Source organism: Populus alba, chromosome 17 (genome assembly GCF_005239225.2).
Source record: "Populus alba chromosome 17, ASM523922v2, whole genome shotgun sequence".
Taxonomy (NCBI): Eukaryota; Viridiplantae; Streptophyta; class Magnoliopsida; order Malpighiales; family Salicaceae; genus Populus; species Populus alba.
The window spans coordinates 17,998,290-18,014,237 of record NC_133300.1 but is presented as its reverse complement, the minus strand read 5'-3'; the positions used below and the strand labels follow the sequence as shown (position 1 = coordinate 18,014,237).

At 30.0% G+C, this 15,948-nt stretch overlaps 2 protein-coding genes and 2 non-coding genes across 7 annotated transcripts; 2 read left to right on the top strand and 2 right to left on the bottom strand.

Annotated features, from left to right (window-relative positions):
* Positions 1 to 1,893: 1,893 nt before the first annotated feature.
* Positions 1,894 to 5,616, bottom strand: LOC118028847 (uncharacterized). Of its 3 annotated transcripts, XR_012168303.1 has the most exons (6): positions 5,194 to 5,616; positions 4,382 to 4,659; positions 3,481 to 3,691; positions 3,000 to 3,375; positions 2,465 to 2,575; positions 1,894 to 2,234 (listed from the first exon to the last, which is right to left on the bottom strand). XR_012168303.1 is itself a non-coding variant. In XM_035032571.2 (5 exons), exons 1-5 carry the CDS (start codon positions 5,522 to 5,524, stop codon positions 2,518 to 2,520), a joined length of 1,254 nt encoding a protein of 417 aa, XP_034888462.1. In that variant the 5' UTR covers positions 5,525 to 5,616; the 3' UTR covers positions 2,309 to 2,517. The 3 variants fall into 3 exon arrangements, 2 of the variants coding, with proteins under 2 accessions (XP_034888462.1, XP_034888464.1); XM_035032571.2 differs by lacking the exon at positions 1,894 to 2,234 and having other exon boundaries at positions 2,309 to 2,575; XM_035032573.2 differs by lacking the exon at positions 1,894 to 2,234 and having other exon boundaries at positions 2,309 to 2,575; positions 4,397 to 4,659; positions 5,194 to 5,615.
* Positions 5,617 to 10,804: 5,188 nt separating this feature from the next.
* LOC118028849 (pentatricopeptide repeat-containing protein At5g15010, mitochondrial) lies at positions 10,805 to 12,864 on the top strand. 2 transcript variants are annotated; one of them, XM_035032576.2, is made up of 2 exons: positions 10,805 to 11,255; positions 11,556 to 12,864. In XM_035032576.2, the coding sequence occupies exons 1-2, from the start codon at positions 10,883 to 10,885 to the stop codon at positions 12,380 to 12,382; spliced, it is 1,200 nt and encodes a 399-aa protein (XP_034888467.1). In that variant the 5' UTR covers positions 10,805 to 10,882; the 3' UTR covers positions 12,383 to 12,864. The 2 variants fall into 2 exon arrangements, with proteins under 2 accessions (XP_034888467.1, XP_034888466.1); XM_035032575.2 differs by having other exon boundaries at positions 10,805 to 12,864.
* Positions 12,865 to 14,108: 1,244 nt separating this feature from the next.
* TRNAN-GUU (transfer RNA asparagine (anticodon GUU)) lies at positions 14,109 to 14,182 on the top strand. Its single transcript has one exon. It is a non-coding gene; the product is annotated as a tRNA-Asn (tRNA).
* A 1,365-nt stretch (positions 14,183 to 15,547) lies between these two features.
* TRNAS-AGA (transfer RNA serine (anticodon AGA)) lies at positions 15,548 to 15,629 on the bottom strand. The gene has a single exon. It is a non-coding gene; the product is annotated as a tRNA-Ser (tRNA).
* Between the last annotated feature and the right edge of the window lie 319 nt (positions 15,630 to 15,948).

Here is a 15,948-nt window from a genome sequence, read left to right as displayed (position 1 = left end):
AACCGAGCTAACCCGGATGAAATTAATTTTTTTTATTCTATAAAAAAATAAAAATAATATCATTTAAAAAAAATCAAAAGGTTTTGACTTGATCACACACTATATTGACCCGAGTCATGGAACAACTTGAAAAGTGTGTTTGGTATTGCGATAGTTGTTGTAGTTTGAAAAAAATTATTTTATAAAAAGTACTTTTAATTGAGATTGATTTAAAAAAATAGATGTTTGGTTAAAATTATGTTGAAATTGAGGTTGAATAAAAAATATTTTAATGTATTTGGTTAAGAATGCTTTTGAAATTAAAGTTATAAAATAATTTAAATATATATATATATATATATATATTAATATTTATGGTTTTTAATTTAAATATTGTAAATTTAACTATTGCTATTACATCGTGGAATAAATCATACTTATATAAAAAAAAAATTTATTGTTCCATTAAACAATCTACAATTCTATTACATACAAAATTCATCCGAACAAGAAACTACAGTTTCCATGATTTTTTGAGCGTGCAATAAAATTAGGTAAAATATTATCAGGAATAAAATTAAGATTATAGTACGAATAAATTTAATTCACTTTAAAATAATTTTAAAAAAAATAACGATTTTTTTTAAAAAAAAATATTAACTGATTTTTCAAAAAAAATAATTAAAAAAAAAAATATTGTCCATGCAAACAATATAAATGTGGATGAATACTGCACTGTTCACTGAACAATGCAGCATGGTGCAGCCACAAGAAACTGGTAGGACCTGCTTTTATTTTCCATAAATGCATAATTTAATTGGATTCATGAATAGTAATTTATATATTTTTTTTGGTTATCAAATATTATTTGTATTGTATATTTTAAACAAAATATACACAACATTGTAGACAAACACTCTCTAGAAGAGTATCAGCTTCAGCCATGCTTTTAACAGAAGGAAACAACGTTGCATGTCTGCTGGCAAAACAATGCAGACCGAACTGGAAACTAACCCGAGAGAGGGACTTGGTTACTTGGTGTTTCATTAAAACAAGTTGTTTTGTTTTTTCTTTAAAAAAATCAGATCAATGTCTTGTCTAATTTAATTAAAAAAAACTCGATTTAAATTAGGTTTCAGATCTTATAAGAAACTATGCTAGGAAGATCAATGATTTTGTAGCTTGATTCATGCATTTGCAAGCCATCTTCTTGATGCCCTCTTTTGTCCAACGCTTCCATCGATAAAGTTCTTTGATTTTCGTAAAAGAAAAAATAGTGAAAGCATGCATCAATCTTACAGGTAATCATATTGAAATCAGTTTAAAAATCATCACATCACATGAATTTTGCTTGCCACATAAACACCTTTCAGTGGGTCTTCTGTAAATTAAATTATATTCCTGACTTCAAAAATTTATTAGAACTTTTATTTTTTATTTCTGGCTCCCGTAATTATAATTAATCTTGAGCCCAACCCTTTCTAGCATCATTTTATTTAAAAATATTTTCAAGAACTTAACCGAGTTCACCATAGAAACCGAACGAGGCACCCATTTGAAATTCAGTTCAATTTTATAAATGCAGCTGCATGCTTCAATGAGGAGGCTGGGCGGCTTTTTTCTTCTTCTTTTTTTAATTTTTAATCTAGACAATTTTATACTTCAAAGTTAATTTTTAATATTTTAATTGCCACACACACACACATTTCAATTTGATATCTTAAAACTTAATTTATTTTGATTAATCTTTATTCTTTATTCTTTTTTAGTTTTTAAATTAAAATTTTGTATTTAATCTTATTTTTTTATAAATATTTATTTTATCTTAAATAATTTATAAAATTAGTTTTTTTTTTTCATTCATATTTGGTTTTCATTCTTCTAATAAACTTAAAAAATAAATTAAAACATTAATAAGTCATTTTAAATGTTTTTCAACTATAATTTTCATGACAAATAATTCCACTTTTCATAACAACCTATCCTCCAAAATGAAACTTCTTTCTGACAAACAACAAAACTAAGTAGCTAGAGAAGGCCACCCACAAAAACATGGAAGAAAATGCTGGCCCAATTCAAGTCTAACATTTGAGGGAGTAAATCTCAACTAGCCAAAATATACAAATGGACCTTCACATGACTCTTCAATTTATGGAACTAAATCCTCAAAAACAACCGGGGCTTTCTGCACAGGGTTAAACTCTCTTGCCCCATAAATGTCATGAAAAGTTGGAGCAGAATACATGCCATGGACGCTGTTGCAAGCTTTATGTCTGAATGAAGCAGCTTAGGGTACACACTCATTTATTGTTGTTAGCTATCATATCAGTAAAAAGGAAGCATAGAAGACCAATAATCATAAACAAAAAAAAAACTATTTCTACAGAACAACGTCCATAGTTCCTACCATTAGTGTCTCATGTCTGATCCTTTTTTACAACAAATAACGAGTTTTAGTATATACACCTAATAAAAATATGCATACCCATAAAGAGTCATTAACTGCTGGCAGGAGCAGAAAAACACAGGTCAGGCTATTCATTGGGCTACAGAACAAGGTGATGCTTGATTCAGAGGAATGGCATCAGTAGGAAACCTGCATGTTGCACAAAAACGAGCTTCAAAGAAATGAATGGAAGTACAAAGGTGTTCATTCAATATGGATGGAATGATAAACTGAAATAAATCAGCCTTGTAAGTTTAATAGAAGTACATTCCCCTAAAAACAAATTCAGGTTACTTCCAGAAAAACAAAATTTCGGAGGTGGAAGGTGATCCTTTTGTATCAATATTATCTTCAGGTTTGCTTCCAGAAGATTTGTTCTTAGCAAACAGCACAGATTGATCGTGTAAAGATGAATTATGGAAGTTGGTTTATTCACACATTGTCAAACCCATAAAGCATTTAGAAAACACATGCACATGCAAATTCAGAAGAAGAATTCAACATATGATCCATCACAAGCAAAAATAAACAAAATAACACAGCAGCAACCGCAGAAAAAGATACTAAAACTTACTGGGTATCAGTTTCTTTGTTAGCCTTTTTCTTGTTCTTCCTCTTCTTTTTGGCTGAACTAGAACCAAAGTCAACACCCAGAGGCTGTTCTGAAACAGGGTGCGGATCTGGTCTTGGTCTCTTGGGGACATGGTGAGAAGGATGCATTCCTGAAGCTGCAGGTGCAATTGCACTCACTGGTACAGCATCCCTAACAACACCAGTGCTTCCCTCTTGCTCTTGATCGACTGTGGTTTCAGAGCAATGTCCAACTTTTACTGCCACAGGTACAATGTTGGGTTGGGAATGGCTTGGGTCCTTGACCCTATCCAATGCAGCATAGAGTTTGCTTTTAGACTTGATTATTTCATAAAGAATTTTTGATGACCCAGAATTACCTGTTTCACAGCTTGAATTAGTCAATCACTCTCATGACCCATATATATATATAAAAAATCAGTATTATGAAGCAAATTCCCAATTCAAAATATAGGTTGGGGTACCTAAAAGAGAAAGGATCACAGCACGTGCTGCCAATTGCTCAGCCTCTTTCTTGTTTCTGCCAGCATCGCCAGTATAACTTACACCATCAAAAACCAAAGTAGATATGAAAACAGGCAGCAGCCCAGGGGACTGAACAGTGTTGTAAGTGGGTTTTTCCCGATTCACCTTCACTGCAAATTCATTCAGAATGGATTTGCAAAACACCGTGTCCTGTAAATATAACCACACAAGAAAACAATGGACAAGGAAGAAGCAAAATCAACATTCTTGTCACGACACAGTGCTCTAACTGGGCTATTCCATATTCACCTTGACTTACAGGACAGATTAAAAATTATAACCAAACAACAGAAAGTGAAAAGCAAGGAAAGGTAAGACACAAAGCAACATTTTAAGAAAAACTGGCACCAACATACTAAAACTGTTTGTATATAAATAGTATCAAAACCATTATGCTTCAGTGCAATGCCTTTTTCTATTCATTTATATGCATCAATAAGAAGGGATTTTAAAAAATCAAAGTCAGTGTAGAATGAACTGTAAATCAAGTATTGAAATATAGTGATCAGCAATATTACATTACAGGCAGCATCCCTTGAACCTAGTAAACAAATTTCCCAAGGACTATGGCATTCACCGCCAAGCAAACAGGGGAGGGATCTATACATTGACATGAAGATTAAAGACAACCAGCGATAACTTATTTGAACAAAAAAAACTATTGTTGTTTTTTAAAACTGAAGGATGCCACATAGCTTGTCACAACAAGAACTTAATCTTTGGAAGAATGTAATTAGCCTAAAATAAAAAACTAAAATATGCAAAAATTCCCTCCTGAAGACCAACAACAAAAGGACGAAGAAGAAAAGAACTAATAGCATTTGACAAGGTAAAATTTACAATTTTTTCACAGACCCCGAGTAGAAGTGGACATCCTTCATCCTTTACTCTGTTTAAGATACTCTCAAGTGCAAGGTTCGCAACATCTTGTTCAGCTGCTTTTCGATGCAAGAAAGTTCTTTGGGATCTATACCGTGCTCCATCTACCCACACAGTCGATCTAAACCTTGGCATATGAGCAGGCCCTTCATTGAAAGTTTGATATACAGGGAGCTGTAAAGATGATTTTTGTGTGTACTCTTGCAGACGATTCTTGTACATCAGGTTGTCTGGAAGACCTGAAAAATTTCATGCAGATAAAATTTTTAATCCATCTGCATTATATATAATCAAACTTTCAACAATTACATACAAAACATGCAAGCACCAAACTAAATGTGAAATATCAATGGTGGGTGGCCATCAAACCACAATTAAAATTCATGAATACAGAATAATTAATGTCACTTGTACATGATAAATTAAGATGGTTTCCTAAGCAAGACACACAAGGCCATCTGCTAGCTTATGCTGGTAAATTCCGTAACATTGTTGGAACAAAAATTATAGGATTCAAGAATGACAGCTAGTCAAATTTCACTATCAATAATAGCAGAGTGGCCTTTTACTGAACACGGTGAAACAGATTTTACATGAAACAATCAAAAAAAATTTCCTTAATCAAGCAATTATTCAATAATGTCAGCGTACATACACACCTCTGACAATTATTCCAGAAACTAGCCCAGTCAGAAACCCATTAAAAAAGTCCCAAAAGGAGTAAACACTCAAAAACCAGACTTTGAACAAAATGCAAACATATAAAACGTCACCTTTTTTCACTACCCGAGACGTAAGGGTAGTGATAGAGGCAGCCGGAGCCGGAGATAGAGTGGAATCAGGAGCTGGAGCTGGATTTGTGGTAGGGTCAGGAACTGGCGCCGGGTTTGGGGTCGGGTCAGGAACTTGAGATGTAACTGGCGCTGGGTTTGGGGTCGGGTCAGGAACTGGCGTCTGATTTGGAGCTATTACTTGAGATGTAACTGGATGTGGAGCCAAATCAGGAGTGGTACAAGGAGATGGAGATGGAGCCGCAGTCGGAGCCGGAGGAGCTGGAGAAGGTGAAGCTGGGTTAGAGAGTTCCGATTCGGTCGGATTATCCATGGTTAAAAGTGGGTTTTGAAAGTGAAAATGAAAGCTGGTTTCGTGACTGGTGCTCGAGAGCTTTGAGCTAGATACGATATGATTATTGTGTTTGGTATTGCGGTAGCTGTTGTGGTTGTGATTTGAAAAAAATTGTTTTATAAAAAGTATTTTTAATTGAGGTTGGTTTGAAAAAAATAGATATTTGGTTAAAACTGTGGTTAAAATTGAGATTGAAGAAAAAGTAATTTTAATGTGTTTGGTTAAGAATGTTTTTGAAATTGAGGTTATAAAATAATTTTTAAAAAATATATATTAATATTGATGGTTTTTAATTTAAATTTTATAGATTTAATTATTGATATTATATCATGAAATAAATCACACTTAAAAAAATTACTTTAACAAAAAACTATCTACAATTCCATTACGTACAAAATTTATCCGACAAGAACTACAAAATTAGATAAAATATTATCAAGAATAAAATTAAAATTAAACTACGAGTAAATTTAATTCACTTTAAACTAATTTAAAAAAAACAAAAAAAAATTGTTGTTCACGTTAATAGCACGAGTAAAATCAATTAACTACATTGGTAAATAAAATATATATATAAAAAAAACTTGTTCAACGTGGAGGCATGCTCCATTGTTACTGTTCACTGAACAGTGCATGCCACCATTGTTTCAAAAAAAAAAAAATTGTTCAGTGAACAGTGGAGGATCCACTGTTCACTGAACAGTAGAGCTGCCATGCAAAAAGCAGCAATTTGCTGCTTTTCATTTTCCTGTGCTCAAAACACAATAAATTGAGGGACCCACACACAGTAAACAACTTTTTTTATTTAACCAAACACTCAGCCATTGCGTTTCTTTAGAAACGCAACCTCTACCTCGTAGCCAAACGAGCACTGATTAAAGTGCATTCGAGTCTTCCATACTTGCTTGTGTGGCACTGGTTAAAGTGTTTGATACTGTGATTCAATTTTTATTTTTTTTTCCTTATGTTTTTTAAGAATTTTTTATATGATAATATTAAAAATTAAAAAATATTTTTATAAAACTATCTTATAATGTATTATCAAACACACCATAAAACAGCGATGGTTGGTTTCACGATTCATAAGAACTATGAAGGTGTTTCATTTTTTTTTCTTCTTATTTTTTTAATTTTTTGTGATCTAATTTCTTAAAATAAAGTTTTAAATTATAATAAAAAAAAAATTTAAAAAAGAGTGCCGCAATATAAAACATGAAAAAAAATGATGAATATAATTATTTATATATGTAATTCTTAATTTATTTGGTTAAACACATGCGGTAACTTTAATATTCAAAAAATAAATTCTTCAAGTTAAAAAATATATTGACTTGCATTTTATTTTTATTAAAAAAAATTTATTCAACTCACAAGTAAGCAAAATAAAATTACCTGGTACATTTTAATGAGTAATGATCTCTTATTGTAAAATTTGCAATTGAAATTAGTTAATGTTTTGGGATCATGATTTCACCAAGAATTTAATCAATTAGAATTCCATATAATACGTTCATTAAAGTTAGTTGTGAGGATACAACTAAATTCTTTTCCTGAAAGTATAATTTAGTTTTGATTAATGGAATGATTTAGTTATAAAATAGAAAACAAATAACTATTTGAACTCACTTAGTTGTAGATCAAATAATTATTTTTTTTAATAAAAAAATTGAATATATAGTTTTTTCAATTTTTTTTTTGACATGTATAATCCTAAATATCAATTAAAAAGTTTATACATACATCTAATTAAATAAATTAAAAATTATTTATAACAATAAATAAATAAAAATTATTAATGATAACTAAAGACAAAACTAGAAAAATTATATTTAAAAAATAAATATAAATCTAGATATTATATTTAATGACTTTATTTATTAGAATCGATTTTTATTTAATAAAATAATAATAATAATAGACGCACATAAAATCGATTATATAAAACCAAAGAGAAACATATCATACAAAGTTAAACATATTAGAAATATTATCTAAAAATAAATATTTTTTAAAATAAATTTTATCTATATAAAAAATTATAAATGAATTAAAATAATTTCTTTGATATGCTAAATAGATACAAAATAATTAAAAAAAAAACATAAGAACCCATATTTGACCTAAAAAAAAGTTTTTGAAAAAAAAAAAAAAAGTTAGATTACATATCAGCTACTTTTATATGTGCTAACGGTTTGTTGACCTAAGAACCTATATTTGATCTAAAAAAATCTATAAAATACTTTGATAAACATGTAAAAAAAGCTCAAAAATATGCTTAAAAATCTAAAATCAACTCAAAATTAAAAAAAAAAAATTCCAGCATAGACAAAAGAATAATTATAATAAACTCTCATCGTTAAATGTAACTCATTAATGTTACAATTAATTTTTTTTATAGTTACAATTAATATTAACTGATTTTTTTCTCTATAATCAGAATCGAACCAGTTTTTTTTCTCATTTCTCAAATTAAATATTGAAAAATAAATGAAATAAAATGTTATACCAAAATCAAATTTCTAAAAACTCAAGAGACCAAAACTTTATAACTTGTAAAGTAAGAGGACCAAAGTGAACTTTTTTATTCAATTTTAAAATTGTCACCTATTTTATTTTCTTTTATTACTCTAGTCTTCATTCTTTCAATCTTTTCTTTGTTCAATAAATTTGAAGCAATTGTAATTCAATTTAAGTCTAAAAAGATGCAATTGACTAAAAAACAATTTAAGTATCAAAATGAAAAAAAAATTATCACAACGAGTACATGTGAAATGTGAAAAGCATGCACAGTAATTTTTGCAACATTTTTTCCAACAATATTTAAAGAGTGTTTGAGATTATCATAATAATTATTTTTTAAAAAAATTTTTGTTAAAAAATAAATTAAAATAATATATTTTTTATTTTTAAACAAATATTTTTTATATCAGCATATTAAAATAATCAAAAAACACTAAAAAATAATTTAAAATAAAAAAATTATTTTTATTTTTATTTTTAAAAAAACACAAAAAAAATTAATTTCTTGTTATTTCATTTTATTCATGGAGCATCATGAGTGAGGTGATAGTAAAAGATAACATACAGGAAATAACAATTAAATTAAAAAATATATAAAAAAACCATTTTATCTTTGAAGCTTAATGTCTTATCAAAGTTTTGTTTGAAATATTCTTTGTAATTTTTTTTCAAAATCATTTAATATTATTTAATGGTGGTAATATTTTTAGAAAATAAATCATAGTTTAAAGTTTTAAATTATACATATGCATTAATAATTTCCAGTTATGGTTTCTTGAAAAACAATTACAAATTATTAATAATAAAAAGGTTACATAAACATATTAACTAATTTAATATGCTTTTAAATCTACAATTTCATTGTAAAAATATCATGTGTGAAATATTAAATAAAATAACATGAAAAAATTCATATGAATAACAAAAGTAAAAAGAAAATCAACATAATAAAGCATTGAAAAATAAAAAAATAATAATATAATAATAAAAAATTTAGAGCCGAGGCGCATGCCTAGGCTCTATCTAGGTGCAGTTTTTAAAATAATTCTATATATAGAAAACGTGTCATATGCATAGATGATGTGTTGTTTATGGATCGTATATTTCATTGCTTGTTGGAATCTGGATAATTGCATCAAATTCAAACGAGACATGGGCTAGATATAAATATATTGTATTTGTTTCATTAAAAATAAACCATGTCCCTATAGTTTTGAAAGCTGACAGGTTGACCCGGATCCCGAGATTTAAACCCGAATAAAAAACCAGGTATAACCGATTGACTCGACGACTCCGATTACCTAGCAAGATCTGGTCAAAAACTCGGCTGCAATCCGTTGATATATATATATATATACTAAAATGATATCATTTTGAATTTTTTTAAAAAAATTGATCCAGGTGATTCAGATAAAACCCGGAACTTGAACTTTGAACTCAGGTCCGGATCTAAAAACTATAATGTAAATAATTCTTTAAGCTTTTAAATAAATCTAAAGTTAAAAATCATTCATGAACACTCCATTAATGCAAAAAATGAATCAATTTTTTTTTTTTATTTAAAATCTAAATTCTCATGTCTCTATGTTTTTTAGATGTATAAAGTTGGTGTCTAAAGATTTATCATGATAAAATAAGATTTTCTTATGGTTTTAGTTTTTATCATTGTGGTCAAATTACCTCCAAAGTAATCCTCTCTCTCTCTCTCTTTTAACTATTTTTGTTTGATCAAATTCAATGGTAAAAACTAATTTAAATAAAATCAATGGACATGACTATTAAATGCAGGACATGATTTATAATTTTTAAAATTTTATAAGGACAATTCTAAAATAAAACTTCACGATATTGTTTTTTAATCTATTTCTTCATTCTTCATATCCCCTCATATTATAAATATAAGAATTCACTCAATCTCTATATCTTTCTATCTATACCAACAAATGCATTCAAAATTCTATATGGTACCTCAACATCTCTTACTTTTTATCAAACGGTAAAATATATTTTTGCATAATATTCCAAAAAGCAATTTACCAATAAGCTAAACGATATAAAGTGTGTTTGGTTCAAGATATAGTATTTTTTTTTTTTAAGATACAACATCTTTTAAATATAAATCACATATTTAAAAACTAAAAAAAACATGTTTTTTTTTATCCAAAAACATGTTTTTTTACCTAAAAAATACAAACCACCTCTCATCCAAACACACAATCATTTGCTTAAAAGTTATAATAATAATAAATTAGCTTAGAGATATAGTTTGATACAGATGAATGAAAAATATTGAATTGAGTGAAGTATCTTTTCCATTGCAGATATTCAACTTAAATCGAATTTAATTTATATAAAAATTAACTAATAATTCAATTATTTTTATTTTTAAAAATGATACTTACTATATTGATAGGAATAATTAACAAAATTTATTTAAACGTCCCATAATTTAATCATTTTTATATTTATTTAATATATTTTAAAAAAATTATAATTTACATCCTAAATTTTGTTGTATATATATAATAGAATATCCTAAATTATTTTTTAATTTAATTTATCTTAAAACTTTGATATACGTGTAATAATTTATATTCTAAATTATTTTTTAATTTAATCTATTTTATAATTATGTAAACTATAGTTTTTAAAAACATAAAGATGAAATATAAAAAGCTAGTAAATTATACGACTTTTAGTAATTTTCCCTTTCCTTTATAAAGCCGATATAAAAGAAATTGGAAAATTGATAAATAGGAAAAAACCCCTGGACTCTGCGAAGTCTGCAAACCCTTCTTTCTTCTCTGTCAAATATCGATGGCCAGCAACAGCAAAAAGAGACTACTCGATATTGACCTTAACCAAGGCCTCATCAGAAAACACCGCCACCATCACTCTCCCTCATCTTCCTCAATAACCAAGAAACCCTCTTTCCAATCTTATCTTGAAACCCCAAATCTCCCACCAACAATCAAACTCCTCTGTGAAATCATAGCAAACACACCTTCTCATAATGTGGAATCAGTTCTTGATGCCACTGTTATACGTGTTAACCAAACCGATGTAGAACAAGTTCTTAAATTGTCTTATTCTTCACCTGGCTCAGCTGTTAAGTTCTTCAGATGGGCTGGCTTGCAACTTAATGACAAACATAGTCCTTATTCTTGGAATCTTGTTGTTGATCTTTTAGGTAAGAATTCTATGTTTGATGCTATGTGGGGTGCTATTAAGTCTATGAAAAGAGAAAACTTGGTTTCGTTAGCTACTTTTGCTTCAGTTTTTAGTAGTTATGTTATTGTTGATAGTGTTAAAGAAGCTATTATGACTTTTGAAGTTATGGATCAATATGGTTGTACTCGAAATGTTGTTGCTTTGAATTCTTTGTTAAGTGCTATTTGTAGAGAAGGTAGAACTTTTGATGCTGTTGAGTTTCTACATGTGGCAAAGAATAGGATTTTGCCTGATGCTGATTCATATGCGATTTTACTAGAGGGGTGGGAAAAGGAAATGAATGTGGCTAGTGCGAGAACGACTTTTGCAGACATGGTGAGCATGGTTGGTTGGGATCCAAGGAATGTTCCGGCATATGATACGTTTTTGAGTACTTTGCTTAAGGGGTATGATGGGTTGCGCGAGGCGATGAAGCATTTTGACATCATGAAGGATAGGGGCTGTTTTCCTGGGGTGAAGTTCTTTAGACTAGCACTTGAAGAGTGCTTGAAGTGTAATGATATTAGAGCGGCTATGTTGATTTGGGAGACTTTGGTGGCAAGGGTTGGGTTTAGGCCTGATATTCAGCTGTATAATTTGATGATTGCTATACATTGTTATGATAACCAGACTGATATAGCGAACAAGTTTTTGGATGAGATGATTTATAATGGAGTGTTCCCTGACTCACAAACATATAATGTGCTGTTCCAATACTTGACTAAGTATAAAAAGTTGAAGGAGGCATCATTTGTGCTCAACGAGATGATCAAGAATGAATTCTTTCCTACCAAAACAAATTGCAATGCTGCTATTAAGGCATATATGGATTCAAAGGAACCTTATATGGCTATAAAAGTGTGGAAATGCATGATGGAGAATTATGGTGAATCAGACTTGGAAGAGGCTGGAAATATGTTGGTTGTTGAGCTCCGCTATCATCGTATGGTTCCAGAAGCAGTAAAGTATGCCGAGGTTATGATTGAAAGGGGAATCAAGTTGACCTCTTCGTCATTATCAAAGTTGAAACAGATGCTTAATGAGGAGAAAAAGCCAATTTTGTATGAGGAACTTCTGAGAAAGTGGAAAGCTCATCGGGTAGACTAAAATCTGTTGAAACTAAACAATATTAGCGATGCTTACATTAACTGGTGTCTTACAATTATTGCTGCAGGACTTGCACACATGTTTCATGCTGTAGAAAAAAAAGACCACATGACCCTAAATGGGTGCATTAGCCTTTTTTTTTTCATAATGCTATTTAAAATTGTGACTATTAGATGTTTTTGTAGAATGCTGAGTAATGTCATTCTAGCTGATTATCCTTCAAATCATTATTAGATGGAAGTTCAACTTTGCCTAAGGAGTATCCCATTGTCCATATCAGAATAGGAGGTAGATACCACTACTATTATAGTTTTTCTGTTTGTAAATCTATGTATCTCCTTGATTCCTCTCCACTGTCTTGGCAAGACAATATTAATGGTGAACAGTATTTCTCGTATTCCTGATGAATATGTTCCTAATGTTCATGGCAAATGGTGCCTCAAGAAGAAGAGGCTTTGACGCGGGGGGTTCAATATTGCTAACATCAAGATAGTGGTTCTCTTGCTATTTAAATGTGTCTTTCTCCTGTTATTATTTGGATTTTCATTTAGTTTTCATGTGGATTTTCCTTCGCAATGCCTGCTGGTTTCTTTTTGGTTTATGTTACATATGGTTCTCTTGCTATTTAAATGCGTCTTTCTCCTGTCTAGCACTTGAGCGATCATCTTGCGGAACTTGTAACGCCATTCGTGTGCCTATAATCCTTTTCTTTTTTATTTTTTTTTTCAATGAGAAGGGGAGAGGAAAAAACTTGGGATCCCCTTGGTTTGGGTTTCTGCTTCCGAACTTTTATGAATCTTTGGAAAATTCAATCAAAAAGTTTCTAAGATGAACAGAAGCCAACTTCCATTTTAGGCACGTATAGAATTATTTATTCCTCTAGTTTCTCCTAGATTTCCAAAGATGGGATTTTTATTCTTGTCTTGTGTTTTTTCGTCTCTTCATTTTTTCAAGAATCAAACACAATTTACACAAGCATATCGTATTTCACTTATTCGTTTTTTTAAATGTATTGATTCTCCACATGCACACACTCACACCCCACACCTTCGCACCGTGTTTGATTAGACAGATCCCTTCGTTAATCTGCTTTTCACCGAGCACATCGCACTTCAAATGCTTGCTATGCAATATACTCCATCAGTATAGTACACTCATGCGAAGGATGCCGCAGCTTCTTAGCAGTGGTTTTGGTGCTAGATTAGATCTCCCATATTAGAATTGCAGCATGACTGGATGTTACTGATTTTGTTCATCTCCACTTGAGACCACAGATCATGACTTCAATGAAAAGTTTCCATTCAAGCAACTTCTTCCCCTTGGAAATGTCTCTCCCGTAACAAGTACTAGTAGTATTTCCCCCCCTCGAGAGTGTATATGGTGGTACCTTTACTCAGCTTTCGAAGTTCAAAAGTTTGATTTTTTATTCTGCTTCTTTATGCTATACACCTTCCATTCGAGACATGCAAGGACACATCAAATGATCCTTGTATGGTTTGTTCATGTTGATGGCTTTTCAATAAGAACGGAGCAAAAAGAAAATTGATGAGAATAAAAAAAAAAACTAGCTGCAATGTTTGGATAAAAAGAGTAAGAATATAGCTAATCACCGGTATTATACGGAAGCACATGTTTTCCCTCGGATTGTTCAAGAGAAGCCATCAACCGTTCAGAAACTGTCTCAGGTTTTGTAGATAATAATTTAAACTGATTAGTGATTCAAGCAGCTGGAATAGCTCAGTTGGCTAGAGCGTGTGGCTGTTAACCACAAGGTCGGAGGTTCAAGCCCTCCTTCTAGCGCTTCCAATTTTGTTTTTTTGTTTATTATTATTCCCCTCCTCTCGCTGGCCTTTAAATTGTTTTTGAGCTCAAGCAAATACATTTTGAAACAACTATCGATTTTTTCTATTGAATCTTCTAAGCAAACTAAAGGTATCTCGTCAAATTTGACATAGATTGTATAATGTTTTTTATCCTGTCTATTCAAATTGTTAAAAGGATATATTGCATGACACGTGGTACCATGTTTGCCTTTTTTTATAATTATTTTTATAAGTAGAAAAAAATTCAGATTATTTTAAAACAATGTTGGTTATAAGATTTAGACTAACAGTCAAGATCTTAATAGATAAATTTGACTATTAGCCTTAATTTGCTTAAAAATAATAGTTTTAGAATTCAATAAACTAAATTGATAGTCCATATCTTAATTTAATTACCATAAACTTGATAGTTTTATCCGTTTAATATATTTCTTTCCTCTTGAATGCTTATTTTACAAAATAATTGTAATTAATATGGATATTTCGTCATGAAATGAATAGAATTGATTGGAAATTGTAGTTTGATAATTTAGTTTAAAAATAAATCTTTAAATACATTTTTTTAGCTGAGGGTATTATGGATTTCAACTATTTTCTTTAGTTATTATTAACTTATTTATGAGATGAATTTTTAGTAAATTAAATATGATTGTATGAGATGACTGCCATTATTTTTTGTTGTAGATTTGATTTTAATCCCCGATTAATAGAATATCCTTGATTTTATATCTTTTTTCATGTGGTTAAAGGCATTTTGAATTAGTTGTGCACATCAATATTAAATTGACTTTTCTGCAAAGGTAGACTATCCACATGAGAAAACTCATACGATTTTTATTATGAATGGCTTGGTCAATTGTTTGAATTCCATTCATGGCTAACCCTCTAATTCTCTCTCTCTCTATATATGTGTTTCTGTAGACACACACACACCTATTAATTGTAGCATTTGATTTGGTGAAAAATGGTAATTGAACAAGACATGGGAGGCAAGGAATGTGAAAGGTTTTGGGTATGAGATATGAGAATGATTTTAGTAATTGGTCTAAGTATAAAGTGTGCTAAATAGATTAACATTAATAATTAAAAAAAAAAAACACTAAAGGAGGAGGAGAATTTTTATTGCACATTTCCTCACATATCATTATTCACTTGAATAGTAATATTTTTTCAAATTTATATTTTTTTTTCATTTTTTTTCTTATTGTGGCTAATGATGTAGTAGCTTCTAAAGCCATTTCACCTTTGGTTTTTTTGGGCTGAAAAAATCATCCATAAAAGTTATCTTTCCCTCTGGAGATCCAGAAGAAATGAAGCATGAAAATGTGAAAAAACAAAAAACCGTGAGCGGCAGGATTCGAACCTGCGCGGGCAGAGCCCACATGATTTCTAGTCATGCCCGATAACCACTCCGGCACGCCCACTACAGTTGACAATATTAATGTGAGAAATTATTTATATATTTTATATAATGGATTTGTTAATAAGAGCATCATAAAATTAAATAAAAGGAAAGTCAAGAAATAAACAAACCAAAGTGAAAGAATCTTCCAGATTGTCTCCATCGAATAAACTTCTAGCATTGAGAGTTAATGCCAGGATGGGATTTGTACACGTGGCCTATAATTTGCCTGTATTTTTGTATCGTGATATTTGTGTTGTTAACGAAACTATAACAAAGAAACGCAAGTAAAAATGAAATGATAATCAACATATTATATAGTATTTTTTAGTAAATAAATT